At 40.5% G+C, this 23,483-nt stretch overlaps 1 protein-coding gene across 5 annotated transcripts in view; it reads left to right on the top strand.

The window, feature by feature from the left end:
- The window catches only part of PLEKHB2 (pleckstrin homology domain containing B2), a 49,759-nt gene extending 36,105 nt beyond the window's left edge, over positions 1–13,654 (top strand). For 3 of the 5 annotated variants that reach the window (XM_077861213.1, XM_077861211.1, XM_077861214.1), the window contains 2 exons: positions 5,708–5,813; positions 7,557–7,711. In XM_077861213.1, coding sequence (XP_077717339.1) covers positions 5,708–5,813; positions 7,557–7,696 — 246 coding nt within the window. In that variant the 3' untranslated portion in view covers positions 7,697–7,711. Of the gene's footprint in view, positions 1–5,707; positions 5,814–7,556; positions 7,712–10,904 lie in introns of those variants that run through there. The other 2 variants (XM_077861215.1, XM_077861212.1) reach the window with 1 other exon arrangement.
- The last annotated feature ends 9,829 nt before the right edge of the window (positions 13,655–23,483 follow it).

A 23,483-nucleotide genomic window follows, 5' to 3' on the forward strand; every position in this document is an offset into this window, starting at 1 on the left:
TGATCTATTTTCACCAATTTATACTCATGTTTACTAATTCTTTTTCTGTGTCATTTCTGTTATTAAGCTCATTCACTGTATTTTTTTATAGATTTTTTTTCTAAAAGTTTCATTTTTTATATTTTGAAAATATATAAATATGTGTATGTATCTTTACATAGTTTTTCCTGAGATTTTCTGTTTTCGTGGAGACTTTTTAAAATGTATTTCAGACATGTTCATAATTGCTTCTTGAAATATTTTTATGATAGCTGCTTTAAGAACCTTTCTAGATGATTCCAACATCTTTGTCATATTGATCTCTTTTGTTTTATTCATTTTGAAATCTTCCTGATTCTTGATATGATGAATGATTCTTGATCAAAACTTGGACATTTTCAGTATCATAAGACTGAATCTTAACTTAAATCTTGTATTTCAGTGCACTTCCTCCCAATGCTGTTATGGGTGAAGAGACAGTTACTGTGTTGCTGCCATGTAGGGATGGAAGTGTAGGTTCTCCACTAAGCCAAACTCCCAGGGGGTGGGTTTCTTGTCACCTTCTTGTCAGGAGGGTTGGGAATTTAGGCCCTCCTCCAGGTCTCTGCTGATATCAGCCTGTATGGGAATTGGAGGAGTCCTCTTTACTGCTCCCCACTAGCCTCCACTAATATTGTGGTTACTGATGAGCACTTGTTTGCCACTAGGTCTCTGCTGATTGTATACCACAAGTCTGGAAGGGGCATTGTTTGTGCCAGAAAAAGGTGGGAGTTCTGGCTCCTTACATGTTCTCCACTAACACCATGGCATGAGACTAGAGGTGTGTGTTGTTTACATCCGGTGGGGATGATATTCTCAGCTCCTTACTTGACCTTCTCTGATATTACTTTGGAACAGGGGCAGGGGGTGCCTTATTGCAGCCAAGTATAGAGAATGGAGGTTTACTTTCTGTACTTGGTATTGCTGGTGGAAGTTGGGGTGGGGACACAGTTATTTCTGTAGTATTGGATGGGAGTAGAGCAGTTACTGCCTAAAAATGGTCTCTCTTGCCAGATGGCACCTTTCCTCCCAAGGATTTTGGGTAGATAGCAGGCTTTTATTGAGGCCTTTTTGTCTGTACTTAGTGGTTCCTCTCTTCTCCTTTAGCTAGTCTAGGATGTAGGAGCCAAAAAGGAAACCCAGAGAGCTCACCATCTGTCCTTCTTAGGGTCCTGAGGTCCCTAGTCAGTCTGCCACCTTTTTTGCCATCTTTCAGAGTCTCCTTATGTTTCTTTTATATATTATGTTCAGGATTGTTAGTTATACTTAGCAGGAAGAATAGGGAACATCTACATTTTTGCCATCTTCCAGAAGCTTAACTCCTGTGCTCTGCTTTTATAAGACAACAGGTTTAAACCATGTAGGTATCTGTCTGACAGCAGCAACCTATTATTCTTCCCTATGTCATATAGTACTTGTCACATGACAACCGCAATTGTAATTGTCTGTACGTGTGTCTGTTCTCCCCTTCCCCCCACCTGCAAGTTTATAAAGAAGGCTGGGCCTTTTGTCTCCAGATTTCCCAGAATATAGTAGTCATTCACTTGGTCAGTGAAAGTTGGGTCCACTGCCCATTTCTGGCAATGCCCATTCATAGATGTCTGTTACTGGAAGATTGCCCAGTCACCTGCTGAGTTCTTATACCTCAGGGTCTTCCTACCCAGCAACTTTCCTAGTGCTTCATATTCTTCTTCCTGGAACTGCTAAAAATTACTGAAGGGAGTTCTGCTGCTAGGCTGGCTTCCTCGCCTCCCTCAGCCTTCACAGAATTGAAGTGAGTCAGGGCTTTGCTAGGGGATTAGACTTTGGCTTAAGGAAATGTTGGACTGGTTTGATTTTCTATTCAGACTACTCAAACTTTCTCCATATTAACTATATGGCTGTTTCATTTTCTTACCATTTGTATGTTCACTGGAGTGGCACTTTTAAAGATTTTATTATTTATTTCAGAGAGAGAAAGAAGATGAGTAGGGGGAAGGACAGAAAGAGAGAGAGAATCTCAAGCAGACTGCATTGAGCATGCAGCCCGATGCAGAGCTCCATCTCAGGACCCTGAGATGATGACCTGAGCCAAGATGAAGAGTTGGATGCCTAACCAGCGGAGCTACCCAGGCACTCCCCCAAGTAGCACTTTTAATTTCCTTCAAGAACTTTTCCCCTGCATTTGCAATTTGGCTAATTGCTTGGTGAAGGAGGCCCAGCTTTTGGCCTGTCTTGGCTTTCCATATGCCTTCCTCACTAAGTTTAATCATACCTAGGTTCTGATTTAAAGTGAGAGACAGGCGACTCTTCCTTTCACTTGAACACTTAAATACCATCCCAGGGTTATTAATTGGCCTCATTTCAGTATTGTTAGGTCTTGGAAATAGGAAGGCCTGAATGGGGAGAGGCAGGAACTAGTGGTTAGTGGAGCAGTGAGAACACACAAGATTTATCAATTAAGTTTGCCCATTTTATGTGCATGGTTTGTGGCACACCAAAACAAAGACCGCTGATCAGATTGGTGTAACAAATATAATAACAATGAAAAAGTTTGAAATATTGTGAGAATTTGCAAAATCTGACACACAGACATGAAATGAGCAAATGCTGTTGGAAAAATGGTGCCAGTACACTTGCTTGATGCAGGGTCGCCACAAACCTCCAACGTGTAAAATTATAGCATCTACAAAGTGTAGTAAAGCAAGGCACAATAAAACAAGGTATGACTATATATCTTTTTGAGTCATGTTTTCATTTTTATCCATTTTTATACCCAGAAGTAGAATTGTTGCATCTTATGGTAGTTCTGTTTTTAATTATTTGAGGAACCTCCATGCTATTTGCCATAGTGGCTACGCTAATTTATGTTCCTGCCAACAGTGCACAGAGTTTCCATTTTTCCACATTCTCACTGCCACTTGTTACTTGTTTTTTGTTTATGTTTTTTGATAGTAGCCATTCTAGCAAGTATGAGGTGATTTCTCATTGTGTTTTTGATTTTCATTTCTCTGATGATAAGTGATGTTAAACATTCTTATATTTGTCTGTCGGCTGTCTGTGGAAAAATGTCTATTCAGATTCTCTGACCATTTTAGTTTTGTTGTTGTTATTAATGAGTTGTATGACTTCCTTTTATATGTTTTGGATATTAATCCCTTATCAGATAAATGATTTGCAAATATTTTCTCCCATTTAATAGGTTGCCTTTTTTTTTTTTAAGATTTTATTTATTTATTTATTCATGAGAGGCACACAGAGAGAGGCAGAGACATAGGCAGAGGGAGAAGCAGGCTCCAGGCAGGGAGCCCGATGTGGGACTCATCCTGGAACTCCAGGATCATGCCCTGAGCTAAAGGCAGATGCTTAACCTCTGAGCCACCCAGGCACCCCTAAGTAGGTTGCCTTTTCATTTCATTGACTGTTTCCTTTGCTGTGCAGAAAATTTTTATTTTTTTATTATTAAGTAATTAGGAGGAGGAGGAGCAGAGGGAGAGAGAATCTTAAGAAGGCTCCGTGCCCTGTGCTAAGCCTGATGCGGGGCTTGATCTCATGACCTGAGCCAAGATCAAGAGTTGGCCATTTACAAAAGACATGAACAGAAATCTCACAGAGGAAGACATAGACATGGCCAACATGCACATGAGAAAATGCTCTGCATCACTTGCCATCAGGGAAATACAAATCAAAACCACAATGAGATACCACCTCACACCAGTGAGAATGGGGAAAATTAACAAGGCAGGAAACCACAAATATTGGAGAAGATGCGGAGAAAAGGGAACCCTCTTACACTGTTGGTGGGAATGTGAACTGGTGCAGCTACTCTGGAAAACTGTGTGGAGGTTCCTCAAAGAGCTAAAAATAGACCTGCCCTACGACCCAGCAATTGCACTGTTGGGGATTTACCCCAAAGATACAGATGCAATGAAACGCCGGGACACCTGCACCCCAATGTTTCTAGCAGCAATAGCCACAATAGCCAAACTGTGGAAGGAGCCTCTGTGTCCATCAAAAGATGAATGGATAAAGAAGATGTGGTTTATGTATACAATGGAGTATTAGCCATTAGAAATGACAAATACCCACCATTTGCTTCAACGTGGATGGAACTGGAGGGTATTATGCTGAGTGAAGTAAGTCAATCGGAGAAGGACAAACATTACATGTTCTCATTCATTTGGGGAATATAAATAATAGTGAAAGGGAATAGAAGGGAAGGGAGAAGAAATGTGTGGGAAATATCAGAAAAGGAGACAGAACATAAAGACTCCTAACTCTGATGAAGGAACTGGGGGTGGTGGAAGGGGAGGGGCGGGGGGTGGGGGTAAATGGGTGATGGGCACTGAGGGGGGCACTTGATGGGATGAGCACTGGGTGTTATTCTGTAAGTTGGCAAATTGAACACCAATAAAAGTAAATTTATTATAAAAAAAAAAAAAGAGTTGGCCATTTAACTGACTGGGCCACCCAGGCACCCCCAGAAGATTTTTAGTTTGATGCAATCCCAATTGTTTATTTTTGTTTTGTTGTCAAATCAAATCAAAATATTGCCAAGACTTATATGGCAGGTGGCTTATTGCCTATGTTTTCTATTACAGTTTTTTGCTTTCAAGTCTTATGTTCAAACCTTTAATCCATTTTGAGTTGATTTTTGTATATGATGTAAGATGATGGCTCAGTTTTATTCTATACATGTGGCTGTCCAGTTTTTCAAACAACATTGGAGAGACTGTCCTTTCCCCATAGTGTATTCTTGGCTCCTTTATCATAGATTAATTGGCCATATGTGTGTGGGTTTATTTCTGGGCTCTCTATTTTGTCCCATTGATCTGTGTGTTTATTTATATCAATATCATACAGTTATTACTGTGGCTTTGTCGTATAATTTGAAATTTGGGAGTGGATGCTTCCTGCTTTGTTGCTTTTTTCCTTAAGATTGCTTTGTCTTTTGGGGTTTGCTTTGGCAATTGGGATCTTTTGTGGTTCCATAAAATTTGTATAACTGTTCTGTTTCTGGGGAAAAATGCCATTGGAATTCTGATAGTGATTCCATTGAACCTATAGATTGCCTTGGATAGTTTTGACCTTTTAACTACTCTTATAATCCATGGGCACAGAATACTTTTTCATTTATTTGTGTTTCCTTCAGGTTTTTTTTTTTTCCTTCAGTGTCTTGTGGCTTTCAGGGTACAGGTCTTTCACTTCTTTGGTTAAATTTATTTCTAGGGTTTTGTTGTTGTTTTTGATTAATCATAAATGGAGTTTCTTAATTTGTCATTCTGATAGGAGAAAAGAAACAATAGATTCATATATATTGATTTTGTATCCTGTAACTGTACTGAATTCCTTTTTTTAGTTTTTTTTTTTTTTTTTTTGTAGTTTCTCAGTTTTCTTTCATCTGCAAATAGTGACAGTTTTACTTCCTTCTCAATTTATTTGCCTTTCATTTCTTTTTCTTGCCTGATTGCTCTGGCCAGGACTTTATGATGTTGAATAAAAATGGTAAGAGTGGGCATCTCTTTTTCCTGATCTCCGAGGAAAGCTTTTAACTTTTCACTGCTGAATATGATGTCAGCTGTGGGCTTGTCATCTATGGCCTTTATTATGTTGAGGTACATTCCCTCCCCACCCACTTTGTTGAGAATTTTTATTACAAATTGATGCTGAATTTCAAAATTTTATTTCTGATGGGCCTATTTCTTTTCAGACATATGGCTGTGGTCCATACAGTGGTGCGTACCCACCAGGAACTCAAGTTGTCTATGCTGCAAACGGGCAGGCTTATGCTGTACCCTACCAGTATCCATATGCAGGTAACTCATGCCCACCTTCCATTCCTCAGTTCTCTTCGTTTAGTGGGTAGATCAAGGAGTCCCGAAGGATATGTATTTCTCAGTTTAAGGATAAATGAGCTATGTTTCTGACTATAGAGCACAAATCATTCTGGTACTATGTTTTTTTAAAAACAAACAAACAAAAAAAAAAACATGTATTTTTACACTCCCTTAGAAAGTTAGAGTAGGCTTTTCAAAACTTCACTGTTGTATTTAGATTTGTTCCCGAGGAGAGGATTTGTATTTACTGGTATTCACTTATATTAAGAAGCAACCAAACTAAGAGGCCAGTTTTAAGGGTAACAGTCTCCTGTTTTTCTCTTCCGGTAACATCCTTCAAAAATTATCACTACTTAGGTGATACTCCCTTTTGCAGATGAAGTAAAGACTTAGAAGGTACTTGTATTTATTCTGGGCTTTTGATGCACTTCTTTCATTGTTCACCTTTCCTGAGAAAGATTATAGATGTGAGTAACTGGCTTGTGTAGGTAGGATAGCTCAAGTCCTGGGTGCACTTTTGGCACTGGGAGGTGTAAGAGAATGCTGGCTATGAGGCTAGAGCCTGCAGTCAGGGTGAGGGGGCTGAGAGCCATGTGACTGATGTACTGAAGATCAAGGTCACACCCAGATGCCTGGAGAGCATAGGAAGTCAGGCAGGAGCAAGTTGCAGTGGACATGGCATGTCAGATCCACATATAAGAGAATGAGCTGGCGAATAGCCTAGAACAAGAACAACAGAGATAGGAAATCTGAGGGGTTTGTGAGCAAATGTAGTGCAGTGGAAGGAGTGGAAGGAGAATCTGTTACCAGAAAGGTTAAGTGGGCACTGATGCTAATGCCAGAGATCACTGGCTCCCGAGTCAAAGTGTCTTTGTCCTTCTAATTATTGGTGGTTACTTTGGTTTCTCATACTTTTAGCGCATGAGGGTTTCTCCGCTCATCTGTTCCTGCAGTCTGATGCAGTTCACTCAACTAGCACGGACTATGAGAGATTCTGCTTGCTTGACTTTTTTTCATGTCAAGTTGAAAACCAATAAATGATGATGCTAGAAAATGAAGTATTTGTTAGTCCTGTGATCTTAGCACAACTATTTTTGTGTGAATTACCTTCCTCATATAAAATAAATTTTTCAGGGATCCCTGGGTGGCACAGCGGTTTGGCGCCTGTCTTTGGCCCAGGGCGCGATCCTGGAGACCCGGGATCGAATCCCATGTCGGGCTCCCGGTGCATGGAGCCTGCTTCTCTCTCTGCCTGTGTCTCTGCTTCTCTCTCTCTCTCTGTGACTATCATAAATAAATAAATTAAAAAAAAAAAGATTAAAATAAATTTTTCATCTTTGCAATTTTGTATTTTTGCATTTCTTTTCTCATTTTAAAATTGTATATATTTTGTCATATTCGCTGTTTACTTCCTTTTTTCTTGTTTGCAATTATAGGTACTGCTTTAAACATCTCTGATTTTCTTTTTTATTCCTGTTAAATCTTAGGATACATTTTTTATTTGTGCATATTAATATGTCAAAGAGCATAGACACTTATACTTCTTTTGATACATTGAAATGTATAAAAGTTCTCAAACATGTGAAAGTAGACATGACAGTAGTGTCATGAACTGTCATTTGTCCATTATCAGCTTCAGCTACCACATCATGCCTAATTTTATTTCACTTCTATCTCTTTTTCTCTTCTCTGGATTGTTTTTTTTTTTTTTTTTTTTTTAAGATTTTATTTTATTTATTCATGAGAAACACAGAGCGGAGAGAGAGAGAGGCAGAGACACAGGCAGAGGGAGAAGCAGGCTCCATGCAAGGAGCTTGACATGGGATTTGATCCCGGGTCTCCAGGATCATACCCTGGGCTGAAGGTAGGCACTAAACTGCTGAGCCACCTGGGCTGCCCTCTCTGGATTGTTTTGAGGGAAATCTGGACTTTATAACATTTTATCTGACAGTATGACAATAAATCTTTTTTCTTTTTTTTTAAGATTTCATTTATTCATGAGAGACACAGAGAGAGTGGAAGAGATATAGGCAGAGGGAGAAGCAGGCTCCCTGAGGGGAGCCTGTTGCAGGACTTAATCCCAGGATCCCGGAATCACTCCCTGAGCCAAAGGCAGATGCTCAACCACTGAGCCACCCAGTTGTCCTGACAATAAATCTTGATACCATTTACCCAATTGATTCTCAGAACAGTGTGCCAGTTTCTGACGCCACTTGGAGTTCATGAAACACTGGTTTCTCAGTCGTCCTGAAAGATAGCTTATTGTTGTTAGCTCTAAAAGTTTTGATAGCTTTGTTAGGTCTAAACAGATTGTCAAGTGTGTTTTTTTTTTTTAATTTTATTTATTCATGAGAGAGAGAGAGAGAGAGAGAGAGAGGCAGAGACACAGGCAGAGGGGGGAAGCAGGCTCCTCCCAAGGAGTCTGATGTGGGACCTGATCCTGGATCCTGGGATTATGCCCTGAGCCAAAGGCAGACACTCAACCACTGAGTCACCCAGGCATCCTGTCAAGTGGTTTTAATGAACTTTTCTGTGATGACTGGTGAAAATAAACATGGTATAATTATTTATAAATTTGATTTCTTTGCCCATTTATCTTGGAGTTGGTGATGGGTTTTTAAGCCCTAGCCTGACCAAGCCATGAGAGCCAGCCTCTTAATTCAGCTCCCAGACTGGCATAATCTCAGCTGTTTCTTACTGTTTGAAAGAGCAGAAGTTTTGTGCAAGTGCTTATAAAGGGAATTTCTGTAAATCAGATTCTGTCTTTATCATTGACTTGTCTTATACAAAAAGCACTCTCATGTACACCCTCAATATATTTGCTGTAAAGGGCAGAGTCAAGTAGGTGGGCATTCAACATTAGCATTGTGACCAACTAGTAAGTATACTTGCTATAGAGGAGCCGAGTTGGTTTGTGGTCATCCCATAGTAGCATTGTGCTGATAACCAGACAGGAGCTTCTCAGCATTTCTGGATGCTCCAGTGCTTTGCCAACTTCATGACATACTGTTGCCTTTTGTCCTTTTGTCCATGCATAGAGCAGGTTAAAGGTGCTCTCTCTCTCTCTCTTTAAAAATTTTACTTTAATTTCCACACCCAACGTGGGACTCAAACATAGGGCCCCGAGACCAAGAGTTGCATTCTCTACTGTCTGAGCCAGCCAGACACCCCCAAGCCCTTCTCTGTAATATGATTGGAGCCAGTGGTCAGTCAGCCAATGTAAAAAGTACAAAGGGTGCTGTGTACACACTGTAAGTGTTCTGTTTTAATTTACCCACATTAGTGGATGGTTGTTCAGCTGTCTTTTGATGTGGGCTCTAGGTCTTCAAGTTGGCTTCTGTGGTTGGAGTTTTCTGTCTTACATAGATTGTACTGATGACATTATTGCACTGCAGTTTTTCCTTGGCAAGTACAAATGACAAGTCCAGATTTTCTGATTCTTCTATAATTTACTCAGTTCCTTGCTTTGATAGTAATTTGTAAATGTTATCTGCCTTTAGTTTTCCCTAAAGTATCTGATTTAGTAATCCTGGGGAAACAATATCTGCCTGTTTCACATTCACATTTTGGCCATTTATGGAAAACTCAGTTAAATTAGGTAATTATAATAAGCACAACTTGGAAATGTTTCCAGCTGACTTGGGTAAGGACTTCACTCCTTGGTAGGAGCAGAGGTAAGCAGGAGCTGCAGGAGAAGGCTCTCCTGGTCATGTGGTATGGGAGTCCCTTGGTGTGACCTTCTGTGGGAAATGCAGATTTAGATTGTCCAAGGGATCTTTTTAATTAAATCAGCCTACAATTTTTTACTGTCCTATATTTCATAGTTACAGTTGCCTAACTGAAAACTTTAAAATTTTAAGGCTGTGAAAGTAAGTTTTTACAGTTTCCTAACTTTGAGATTTAAACATTGCATAAAAGATTGTTGGTTTCCAGTGCTGTTACCTGTACTTGATCAGCCCATAGGTTTGTAATGGTCTCATTCTACTATATAGCTTTGGGATTTTCTCCTCTCTTCTCCCCCTCCATTATATTTGAGGCATTAGTGGTCCTGAGCTTACAACTGTAGCCCTAGTGCCTGGGTTTTCATGTCTTAACTGCACTTAACCCCCTGTGTGCCTCACTTTTCCCCATTGGTAAAATGAGGATAATAGTAAACTCCTTTTACAAGGTTGTGAGGATTAAGTGTCAGTACACGTAAATGCTTGTAGTACTCTAAATGCTTAGAGTGATAAACACTTCTAAATGTTAGCCTTTATTTTGCTGTTGGTTTTTATCTGCATGAATACATTACTATTGGATTAGTTTCTAGATCCCTCCCCTAGGGTTGAATTGTTAAGTGAATAGTGGGTCAGGAAGGAAAGTTAACGCTGTTTATATTTGAGTAATTTTAAAGCTGATTAGCTATTAGACAACATAGCTGTGAAGTATAGAACAAATGATACATTCCAGTTGTAAACTTTAATCATGCAAATTAATATTAAACTTGTTTAGTTTGCTTTTTAGAAGTTTTTCCGCTAATATAAGTATTTTCCCCCATAAAGACATGATTAAAAATTAAAAGCAAGTTATATTAGCAGATTTAAGGTATAATTTAAAAATGGTTTGCATGAATATCACGAAACTAATTAGCTTTTAAATGGGTTTTACATATTTACCTTTAGGTGCGCAGATTCTTGGCTCTTGCCTTGTTGCAGCTTTGTGTATCTCCCACGCTGTCCCCCATCTACCTGTCATCCTCGGGAGTGTAATGTGAAAGGCAGACACTGAAGCTTACAGCTTCATTAGGATCCTGCTGTTTGCAGTGGTTGGGGCTTTGGACTTTGGAAAGTTGAGCACCTTGATTTCCTCTTAGTGCAGTCTTAGAGACCATTACCTTAGCCTTTGGTGGAGGAGAGCTGAGGAGCACCCACTCAGCCACCCCACACTCTCCAGAGGAAGATGGCACTGAGAGGAGGGACACAGATGCAGGGAGATGTGGCCTCTACCATTTTCAGGATATGCTGTCTTTCTGAGGGAATGTTGGACTTCACAAATTGCTTCTCACAGGTTCTGCTTTTTACTTTTTTTTAGGACTTTATGGACAACAGCCTGCCAACCAAGTCATCATTCAAGAGCGGTATCGAGACAATGACAGTGATCTGGCACTGGGCATGCTGGCTGGAGCAGCCACGGGCATGGCCTTAGGGTCTCTGTTCTGGGTCTTCTAAAGTCCTTCATATCTGGATTTGCATAGCTTCTGATGCCCTGTGTGCAATACTATAATTTGCAGGGTGTTTCTGTTGGTGATAAATGTTTTTAATAATAGTTTGAATAGTTCTTTTGAAAGTGGTGACATCATAGTTTAATCCATACACTTACTGTAGAGAAGACTTCTGACTTCTGCTTAGCTAAAACATGAACTTTTTGGGGCACTGGTTCATTCCAGGAGTTTCTTTGTAGAACTCCCTGGAAGATCTTATTTTGAACACACCTGTTTTGAAAGGCATTTTCTTTTCAGAGTTAGGTATTAGTGCTTAAGGGACAAGTACTTTACTGTTATGTTAATAGTATGGTGATGTATGAGTGAGTGGAAAGGAGTTGATGCAGTTGCAGTTTCTGTTAAACATCAAATTTACAAGCCTTAGATCAAAACTGGGTGCAAGTAACTTCAGGAATTGTGGGCTGTTAAGCTCTCAGGAATTTCCCTGAGGCAGTGGGGTTGATATTCCCACCATCTATAGGGCCAGTGACTGCTCAGGATGATGGGGGAGGGGCAGCCCTCCCTCCTCCTCCCCTTTAAAATAATGCTTCATTTTAGTCTTTGTTTTCTTGGTACTGATCCTTGGAAAATATCTCACATTAGGAATTGACATAAGCCTCAGAGTTTTTTAGGGCTTTATCCTTTAAAATTTGAAGAAGGCAAAATAATTCCAAATATGTGGAGGTAGATTGACTTTATTCAGAGACATTATGTTTTTAGTGGCTGCTTTGAGTATTTTTATTGCCACCTCAGACTACTTATAGCTTATTTATCTACTTGTTGAGAAAGTGCTATTAAAAGAATGGTGAGGAAAATGGAATGAGAGCCATAGCTATGATGTTACTGTGTCAGTCTTCCAGGGATTGCACTGTGTAGAGGATGCTCTTTTCTGTCCTTCTGAAGGCTGTTAAAGAGCAGGTGTCTTGTATTGTGCAGGATTGGGGCACTGTAGCTGTCCCCCAAGCACTGAGGTGCATGGAGCCCTGGTGGTAGCATACTGGGGCTCTTGGGACCATGGCTGTGGGGGAGACTCAGGTTATAGATGGGAAATGAGGCCAAAGGACATGAATGACCTGCTGTTGTCAAGATATTACTCAACCTGACTAGGACACCAGCTTTGTTTTTATTCCTGACTCAGGTGTCATAGAGAAGTGTAAACATTTAATTTTGAGCCCCAGCAATGTGTGAAGCCCTGGAAAACCCCATAATACTGCATTTCCGTTATTTATGTGAATTTATAAAGCCCCTGATTAGTCCATTTTACTGTCCTGCATACTTTAGAAAATGTTAGCACAGTAACAGTGCCTGTCCTCACACTCTCTTGTGGCCCGTTTCCACAAAATACACTCCTAGTACCACAAATTTTATTTTCATTTTCTGTGGCCAGTTACATACATAACTCATGTGTCTTACTGGTCAACTGACTCCATCTCTGAGCAGATTTAAATAGATCTCCACGTGGAAGCATCTGTCACAAATGACCTTTATGGTGACCACAGGCAGGCCTGGTTTCCTGGACAGTTCTGGTGAACTTATGGCCACTGTAGAGTCTGTATCTAGCTGAAAGGAAGTGCACTTGATTGTCATTTCTTTGGATATTTGATACAGCGGAAAATTGCCAGATGATGTGTGACAACGCCAGTTTTGTTGGTTAAAAATGTTGCTTTTATGATTTTACATCCTATATAGTAAGAATGGCTTTATTCAGATTATAGTCATTACTAGAGCTGTATGCTTTACTAACAAAATATTAAGCAGTTTTTAATGTTGAATTGGGGTATTAATTTTGAACTTAGAGTTACTGGAACCACACACTATTGAGTTAGGTCACTGAAATGCCCAGGAAGCAGAGTTCCCAACTGACAGAAGGGGAAGATGTGAACTGAAGCTTAGGCATTTGTGTGTGCACCCTGTTGGCCAGCCCGACTGCGCAGACAGAGTTGAGCCTGGAAATTCACTGTTGCCAGTGACTTGATGCTGATACGAAATGCATAGTGGTTATAAAGATGGGCTGAGATACTTCATTTCCCTGGTCCAGCTTCCAAAGATGTTAACTTTGTGATCTCAATTTAGGTAATCCTAAGTAAAAAAGTTAAGAGGTGGAAGCAGCTTGTTCAGGTGTGAGTAGGCATTTCACTGTCATGTATACCTCTATATAATGTACCTGAAAGAAGTTGGCCACTGACCTTGCACACATGCCAATCTGATCTTTTAATTCCTGGAGTGCACTTCAGAGTCTTAGTAAAGAGAAGGGAGAGACCAATGGCTGTGTTTCAGATGATCATCCTGAAACAGGCCAGACCAGGACCCCCAGGATGTTTGTACGGTTGAGACAAATGGCCCAGGTATATTTTCTACATTAGTTATGATCTGTTTCATTTTTCTTTCTCCTTCCCAAGTTTATGTAGACACAGGCATGGAATGCAGTTCCATTTTTCACCCCTAGAATTGATCTATTTTCTGATTGCTTCCCTGTCTCTGGTATTCTCTTATGTCCTCAGAACCTGTTTTTCCCTGTATATGCAAATTGTATGTTTATAGGTGAAAAGTTAATACATTAAATGATTAACCTTAAAGCATATTTCATGGTGACTTCTATTTTTTTAATTTATTTAAACTAAAAAATAAAATCCAGCTTGTCCATTTCTCCCACCCCCAACTTCTGACAGCCACTAATATATATATATATATATATATATATATATATATATATATATATATATATATATATATATATATATAGATTATTTTACAGTAACACACTGTCAGCTATTTCTGCTGCATCATGAGGAATATGAGTGGCACTTACTGAGAATTCCCTAAGTGCTGGGGAATGTGTTATCACATCAGAAAACAGTGACTCATTAAATTCTTGTATTAACTGTATGACAGGTATCATCCAGGTTATGTTGGATGAAATAGACTCAGAAGTTAAATACATTTCTTAGGAGCACACATATAGTAAATGAAATAGGTTTGTATCTGATACTAAAGCACATTCTTTTTATTTCTGCTATATGCATATAAAGGTACCATTTCTACATGAACATCTGGGTAGCATGTATAATAATTCTTCTAAGATGACTATAGAACACTGTACCATTTTCCTCAGTCAGATCCACTTGGCAATGTAGGTTCAGTAACTTATCCAGTATTTTTGGGTGCATGACTTTGTGTTTTTGTTGTTGTTATAAATTTTCTTTAGATCCTGAATTACCTTGCTTTTCTTTGGGCTAGTTTTTCTGTTTACCTCACCTATTGCAGACTTTGATTAAATGGTGATGTGTGGGTACATGGTATAGTTTAAGATGAAGAGTTTCATACCATTAGCTCTGGGTCTCTTGGTTTCATCTCTATAGAGAAGAATCCTTCAGAATTTTGCCCAGAGATGGTTTTGGATGTGAGGAACATAGATACTCCATACACAAACTGCACCCCTTCCCCTTTTCAGCCTGACTTTGTCCCCATCTCCTGTCAGGCTGACCCCTGCAGCCTCCATCTCCTCTTAAAACTTTTTTTGAATAGGCTATATACATTTTCATAGCTCCAGAATTTTTTTTTTAAATGAGAGCTTGAGTAAGGGGTTTTCCACCTGCCCGTTTCCTACCCTCTCTTTGCTTAACCACTACTGGTTTATTCTTCATGAGATCCTTCATGCATATATAAGCTAGTACAAAGATATTTTTCTTCCCTTTTTACACAAAGGGTGGTGTATATACCCCTGGTACTTAGATGTTTTAGATTCAGGATCCTTTCATACTGTTAAATTTTTGAGGCCTCCAAAGAGTTTTTTAAATGTGACTTATATTTATCAATACCAATATTATAAAGATACTTAAAAATTTTTAAAAAGGTAAAGCTATTATATAGTGATGTTTTAGGCCTATAATTTATAAAATGCATTTTCCAAAATAAAATCAGTGAGGCAAAGCATTTTCACATTTGAAAACCTTTCTTTAGTATAGGTACAGTATAACAAAACAGCTGGTTTGTCCTATCTGCTTTTGCATTCACTCTGTTGTGATTTGGTTTTTAGTTGATGTGTAGAAGGAAATATGTAGTTGGAACATGTAGTGAAATATGTAGTTTCCAACATGTAGTTGGAAAGGGAGGACCTAGCAGACCCCCTGAAAGGATGTCGGGCATCCTTAGGGGTCCTTGGGTCATATCTTGAAAACTGCTGATGTATGATGTATGGTGTCCTATACCTATTTTTTTTTTTTCATATAACATGTCGAGTATTTCCACATCAGCCCATAAGGAACTTTGTCATTTATTTGATTTACCCTTTAGTCCAGTACCCATTTGACTTTTGCGGTTATTAATTATGCTATAAAGAAGGATATTATACAAATGTTACTCATTCCAGTGTGGGGCTCTTGAAGGGGTTCTGTTCTTGTTGACTTTGTGGAACTAGTGAATAACAAGCTTCCCGGGAGCATAACCATCCAAAGTTCTTACCGTAGTCTACACCTGCAGGATCATACCAACATGTGGAAATGAGAGTCACATCACTGGATGTAATGGCTGACTGCTATGATGGCCACTTTAGATCTCAGGAGCTGACCACGGAAGGTCTTACTGTCTTAAATCCCTGTCCCGTAGTTTGAATAGGAAGGGGAGACTTATGCCCCAGGCATAGGGGACCACACTGCCTTATCTAGTTGTCTAGGAGTATTCCATGGATTCTTCTGCATCCAACTGGAAGACAAAGATGGTGAAGATAACCCATTCCTCAGCTTGGCAGTGGTGCTCAAAATTTTTTTTCTATATTTTTATTGGAGTTCGATTTGCCAACATATAACACCCAAGTGCTCATCCCGTCAAGTGCCCCCCAGAGTACCCATCACCCAATCACCCCATCCCCCCCACCTCCCCTACAACTACCAATTGTTCTTTTCCTGGAGTTAGGAGACTCATGTTTTGACACCCTCTCTGATTTTTAGTACTCATTTACTCTCCTTTTCCCTATAATCCCTTCCACTATTTTTTATATGCCCTGTATGAGTGAAACCATATAATTATTGTCCTTCTCTGATTGACTTACTTCAATCAGCATGATACTCTCCAGTTCTATCCACTTTGAAGCAAATGGTGGGTATTCATCATTTATAATGGCTAAGATTCCAGTATATATATATATATATACCACATCTTCTTTATCCATTCATCTTTCAGTGGACACCGAGGCTCCTTCCACAGTTTGGCTATTGTGGACATTGCTGCTATAAACATTGGGGTGCAGGTGTTTTGGCTTTTCACTGCATCCCTATCTTTGGGTAAATTCCTAGTAGTGCAATTGCTGTGTCGTAGGTACCTCCATTTTTAACTCTTTAAGGAATCTCCACACAGTTTTCCAGAGTGGATATACCAGTTCACATTCTGATCAACAGTGCAAGAGGGGTCCCCTTTCTCTACATCCTCTCCAAAATTTATTTTCTGTCCTGTCAATTTTCACCATTCTTACTGGTGTGAGGTGATAATCTCATTGTGGTTTTGATTTGTGTTTCCCTGATGGCAAGTGGGTGGAGCATTTCCTTATGTGCTTGTTAGCCATGTGTATGTCTTCTTTGGTGAAATTTCTCTTTATATCTTTTGCCCATTTCATGATTGGATTGTTTGTTTCTTTGCTGTTGAGTTTAATAAGTTCTTTATAGATCTTGGATACTAGCCCTTTATCTGACATGCCATTTGCAAATATCTTCTCCCATTCTGTAGGTTGTCTTTCAGTTTTTTTGACAGTTTCTTTTGCTGTGCAGAAGCTTTTTATCTTGTCAAAATGGTTCATTTTTGCTTTTGTTTCCCTTGCCGTCATAGATGTATCTTGCAAGAAGTTGCTGTGGACAAGCTCAGAAAGGGGGTTGCCTGTGTTGTCCCCTAGGATTTTGATGGAATCTTGTCTCACATTTAGATCTTTCATCCATTTTGAGTTTATCTTTGTGTATGGTGAAAGAGAGTGGTCTAGTTTCATTCTTCTGCATGTGGATGTCCAATTTTCCAAGCACCATTTATTGAAGAGACTGTCTTTCTTCCAGTGGATAGTCTTTCCTCCTTTATCGAATATTAGTTGACCATAAAGTTAAGGGTCCACTTCTGGGTTCTCTATTCTGTTCCATTGATCTATGTGTCTGTTTTTGTGCCAGTACCACACTGTCTTGATGACCACAGCTTTGTAGTACAACCTGAATTCTGGCATTGTGATGCCCCTAGCTGTGGTTTTCTTTTTTAAAATTCCCCTGGCTATTCGGGGTCTTTTCTGATGCCACACAAATCTTAAAATAATTTGTTCTAACTCTCTGAAGAAAGTCCATGGTATTTTGATAGGGATTGCATTAAATGTGTAAATTGCCCTGGGTAACATTGACATTTTCACAATATTAATTCTGCCAATCCATGAGCATGGAATATTTTTCCATGTCTTTCTGTCTTCCTCAATTTATTTCAGAAGTGTTCTATAGTTTTTAGGGTATAGATCCCTTACCTCATTGGTTAGGTTTATTCCTAGGTATCTTATGCTTTTGGGTGCAATTGTAAATGGAATTGTCTCTTTAATTTCTCTTTCTTCAGTCTCATTGTTAGTGTATAGAAATGCCATTGATTTCTGGGCATTGATTTTGTATCCTGCCACGCTGCCAAATTGCTGTATGAGTTCTAGCAATCTTGGGGTGGAGGCTTTTGGGTTTTCTATGTAGACTATCATTTCATCGTCGAAGAGGGAGAGTTTGACTTCTTCTTTGCCAATTTGAATGCCTTTAATGTCTTTTTGTTGTCTGATTGCTGAGGCTAGGACTTCCAGTACTATGTTGAATAGCAGTGGTGAGAGTGGACATCCCTGTCTTGTTCCTGATCTTAGGGGAAAGGCTCCCAGTGCTTCCCCATTGAGAATGATATTTGCTGTGGGCTTTTCATAGATGGCTTTTAAGTTGTCGAGGAATGTTCCCTCTATCCCTACACTCTGAAGAGTTTTGATCAGGAATGGATGCTGTATTTTGTCAAATGGTTTCTCTGCATCTAATGAGAGGATCATATGGTTCTTGGTTTTTCTCTTGCTGATATGATGAATCACATTGTTTTACGAGTGTTGAACCAGCCTTGTGTCCCGGGGATAAATCCTACTTGGTCATGGTGAATAATTTTCTTAATGTACTGTTGGGTCCTATTGGCTAGTATCTTGTTGAGATTTTGCATCCATGTTCATCAGGGCTATTGGTCTGTAATTCTCCTTTTTGGTGGGGTCTTTGTCTGGTTTTGGAATTAAGGTGATGCTGGCCTCATAGAACGAATTTGGAAGTACTCCATCTCTTTCTATCTTTCCAAACAGTTTTAGTAGAATAGGTATGGTTTCTTCTTTAAACATTTGATAGAATTCCCCTGGGAAGCCATCTGGCCCTGGACTCTAGTGTCTTGGGAGGTTTTTGATGACTGCTTCAATTTCCTCCCTGGTTATTGGCCTGTTCAGGTTTTCTATTTCTTCCTGTTCCAGTTTTGGTAGTTTGTGGCTTTCCAGGAATGTGTCCATTTCTTCCAGATTGCCTAATTTGTTAGCTTATAGTTGTTCATAATATGTTTTTAAAATCGTTTGTATTTCCTTGGTGTTGGTAGTGATCTCTCCTTTCTCATTCATGATTTTATTAATTTGAGTCTCCTCTCTCTTCTTTTTAATAAGGCTGGCTAATGGTTTATCTATCTTATTAATTCTTTCAAAGAACCAACTCCTGGTTCTGTTGATCTGTTCCACAGTTCTGGTCTCGATTTCGTTGAGTTCTGCTCGAATCTTTATTAACTCTCTTCTTCTGCTGGGTGTAGGATCTATTTGCTGTTTTTTCTCCAGCTCCTTTATCTGTAAGGTTAGCTTTTGTATTTTAGTTTTTTCCTGTTTTTGAATGGATGCTTGTATTGCGATGTATTTCCCCCTCAGGACTGCTTTTGCTGCATCCCAAAGACTTTGAACGATTGTATCTTCATTCTCATTAGTTTCCATGAATCTTTTTAATTCTTCCCTGATTTACTTGATGACCCTTTCATCTTTTAGCAGAATGGTCCTTAACCTCCACGTGTTTGAATCCTTCCAAACTTCTTGTTGTGATTTAGTTCTAATTTCAAGGCATTATGGTCCGAGAATATGCAGGGGACAATCCCAATCATTTGGTATCGGTTCAGACCCAATTTGTGACCCAGTATGTGGTCTATTCTGGAGAAAGTTCCATGTGCACTTGAGAAGAATGTGTATCCAGTTGAGTTTGGATGTAAAGTTCTGTAGATATCTGTGAAATCCATCTGGTCCAGTGTATCATTTAAAGCTCTCGTTTCTTTGGAGATGTTGTGCTTAGAAGACGTATGGAGTATAGAAAGAGCTAGATTGAAGTCACCAAGTGTAAGTGTATTATTATCTAAGTATTTCTTCACTTTGGTTATTAATTGATTTAAATATTTGGCAGTTCCCACATTCGGGGCATATATATTGAGGATTGTTAAGTCCTCTTGTTGGATAGATCCTTTAATATGAGATAGTGTCCCTCTTCATCTCTCACTACAGTCTTTGGGGTAAATTTTAGTTTATCTGATATAAAGATGGCTACCCCTGCTTTCTTTTGAGGACCATTCGAATGGTAAAACCTTTTATTTTCAGGCTGTTGGTGTCCTTCTGGCTAAAACGAGTCTCTTGTAGACAGCAAATAGATGGGTCCTGCTTTTTTATCCAGTCTGAAACCCTGCGCCTTTTGATGGGTCATTAAGCCTGTTCACATTCAGAGTTACTAGTGAGAGCTATGAGTTTAGTGTCATCATGATATCTATTCAGTCCTTGTTTTTGTGGATTGTTCCACTGAACTTCTTCTTAAAGGGGAATTTTAACAGTTCGCCTTAAAATTTCTTGCAGAGCTGGTTTGGAGGTCACATATTCTTTCAGTTCCTGCCTGTCTTGGAAGCTCTTTATCTCTCCTTCCATTCTGAATGAGAGCCTTGCTGGATAAAGTATTCTAGATTGCATGTTTTTCTCATTTAGGACCCTGAATATATCCTGCCAGCTCTTTCTGGCCTGCCAGGTCTCTGTGGAGAGGTCTGCTGTTACCCTAATATTCCTCCCCATAAAAGTCAGGGATTTCTTGTCTCTTGCTGCTTTAAGGATCTTCTCTTTATCTTTGGAATTTGCAAGCTTCACTATTAAATGTCGAGGTGTTGAACGGTTTTTATTGATTTTAGGGGGGGATCTCTCTATTTCCTGGATCTGAATGCCTGTTTCCCTTTCCAGATTAGGAAAGTTTTCAGCTAGGATTTGTTCAAATACATATTCTGGCCCTCTGGCCCTTTCGGTGCCCTCGGAAACCCCAATTAAATGTAGGTTTTTGTTCCTCAGGGTGTCATTTATTTCCCTTAATCTATCTTTATGGTGTTTTAATTGTCTCTTTTTTCCTCAGTTTCCCTCTTTGCCATCAACTTGGCTTCTATGTCACTCACTCGTTCTTCCACCTCATTAACCCTCATTGTTAGGACTTCTAGTTTGGATTGCATCTCATTCAATTGATTTTTAATTTCTGCCTGATTGGATCTAAATTCTGCAGTCATGAAGTCTCTTGAGTCCTTTATGCTTTTTTCTAGAGCCACCAGTAGCTGTATAACAGTGCTTCTGAATTGGCTTTCTGACATTGAATTGTAATCCAGATTTTCTAACTCTGTGGGAGAGAGGACTGTTTCTGATTCTTTTGAGGTGAGGTTTTCCTTCTAGTCATTTTGCTCAGTGCAGAGTGGCCAAAAAGAAGTTGTATTGGTAAAATGAAAAAAGAGAAGAGAAAGAAGAAAAGAAAAAGAAAAAAAAAAAAGAAGAAAAGAAAAAAAAGGAGGCGTGGGGAAGCAAACAGAAATAAAAAAACAAAAAACAGGGAGGATTATCCTCTGATTCTGTATACTGTAAATCCCTGGAGTTCACTGGAACTTTCCACTGCTGCTTGGTCAATAATTTGTTTTTCCGTTGTTGGTCTAGCTGGTCTTCTGGGGGAGGGGCCTGCTGTTCTGATTTTCAGGTGTTAGCACTTGGGGGAACTGCTCAGCCCCCAGCCTGGTGCAGGGCTCAGTGAAAGTTATTTAACCTGTTTATCAGGTGTGGCCACTGTGAGGCTCCGTGGGGGTTGTTTATCCTGTGAGGCCCCAGGAGGAACAACAATAGTGGCAGCTGGAGTCAGCTCCTGCAGTAACTATGGAGCTCTCAGTCTGCAGGGGCCTGGATGCTTTGGGGCTGGGCTGCTGATTTGCTTAGCTCTGGGCCGCCAGGCAGCAGGAGTGTCCTTGCTGTTTTGGGCTCTCCTGGTTTCTGCCAGTCCTGTGGGGGGAGCGCTGGATCTTGGGCTGTGTCCCCCGGGGCCCTGGGCTCCCGGGCCTGAGGTGTTGGAATCGGGCTTGTCAGTGCAGCCTCCTCCTTGAGGTGCCTCTGCGGGAGCCGCTCCCGAGCTGCTCCTGGGGCCCCGCAGCCCCCTCCGCGTGGAGCCGCCGCCTGAGCTGCACAGGCTGCAGCCCTTTCGGGAGCTGGGCAGTAGTGTGGGGTGCTCTCCTTGGGGCACAGGTCCTCCTTAGTGTCCCAGGGAGCCTGAGGGCATCCCCGCCCCTCCTGGGGTCCTGTTCTAACTCCCTGCCAGTGCCTTTCTGTTCTGGAAGATTGGTGAAGCCCCTCCTTCTCCTGGATGGGGCTTTCCTGTCCTGGGGGCACTAGCCCAGGCCTGGCTCCTCCAGAGTCCCCTACCCCTTGGATGCCTTTTGTTTCTTTATCCCCCCCAGAAGTGTGAATTCTTCTCACTGTAGCATTCAGCTGTTCTCCCTTTAAACCTCAAGCCAAATTTGTAGGTTTTCAGGATTATTTGAAGGTTATCTAGGTAATTTGGTGGGGACAGGTGACTTGGGGACCCTACTCTTCCGCCATCTTGCCCCACCTCGATCCTCATGTTTCTGAGTTTTTTGAGGTCTGTATGTTAGGAGATGCTCAGTCCCAAATTTATATAAACCAGAAATACTTGTAGAAGGCCCCAACATTGACCACCAAAACATAAATGAGATAATAGAGGGGGGCATCAATGCGAAGGAAGAGAGAATATAATCTCACAATATAACTAGCATGGTGTTCCACTTGGTTCTGGGTGTATGCTGGTCATGTTTTACAAGGTATTAACTTCTGCCATTGTAGAACACAATGAGGCAGAGAAAACAAAAAACAGAAAACAAAAAAAAAATATCTTGTAAATCTCCCAAATTAATTTGATTATGTTGATGGGAATCTAGAAGTTGAAAACATATCTAGGACATGTAATTGTAGAAATATGAAAGTCAACAAGGAAGAATCTTAAAAACGAAGTGGTAAAATATTGTACTTAAGGTGGGAAAAGAGAAAAAAAATTGGAATTTTATAGCCTGCTATAAAAACCAGTTGTACTGGATAGAGGAAGAAAAAAAAATCAAAGTGGTCTCCTCTGGTTTTATATAGTGTAAATCCCTTGCCTTTCCCTAGAGCTTTCTAGCACCGGTTGGTCAAGAACTTGCTCTTCCCCTGTCCTTCCAGCTGGTCTTCTGGGAGAGGAGCCTACTGTGCTGATTCTCAGGTGTGTGTACCTGGGGGAGCTGCCCTGCCCCCTGCCGGGTGCCGGGCTCAGTGTGAGCTGTTTATCCCGTGAGACCTGTGTTCCCCTGTGGCCTCACCTCTCTCAGGCACATGGTGAAACAAGGAGGAACAACAACACTGGTAGTGGCCAGGTCTCCAGCTCTGGAATCAGCTCCCTGCAGTAACTAATGCAGTCTCCCAGTCCACTTTAGCCTAGATGCTCCTAGGGTGGTGCGGGTACACTGATCTGCACAGCATTGGAGTACCCAGTTGCAGGAGAGTCCTTGCTGTCCTGTGCTCTCTCCGCCTCTGCCTGTCCTGGGGGTAGTGTAGGATCCTGAGCTGTGTCTGCTTGGCGCCCTGGGATCCAGGGCCTGTGCTGCTGGAATCGTGCTCCCGGGGCCGCGGCTCCTGAAGGCAGCAGGGTGCAGACCCCTCCATCTGGAGCCCCTGCCTGGTGCCTCAAAATTTTTACATCCCAGTGGTCACGTCACCCTGGCCACTTTGTAATCCAAGCTCAGGAAGAAGTACCTTGACTGCAGTTGCTGATGAACATACAGTAAACAGCAGATAATAATGCCTAACTATCCTAGACACTCAATGGAAATCAGTTTCTGTGAACCCTTATTTGCAGGGTATTTACTGATCAGTACATTAGATAGTTGCAAATTACATATAAATGATTGGTTCACACAATACAAATGTCATTTGGTCACAGATTTTTTGTTGTTGTTGTTCAGTAATTTCTTTCCCTACTCCCCAATTAATGGGCAGATTTGGACCTAGAGAAGGACAGTCACTCTTTCTGGCAAAGAATGTAGTCATTTCA

This window comes from Canis aureus, chromosome 20, assembly GCF_053574225.1.
Source record: "Canis aureus isolate CA01 chromosome 20, VMU_Caureus_v.1.0, whole genome shotgun sequence".
Taxonomy (NCBI): Eukaryota; Metazoa; Chordata; class Mammalia; order Carnivora; family Canidae; genus Canis; species Canis aureus.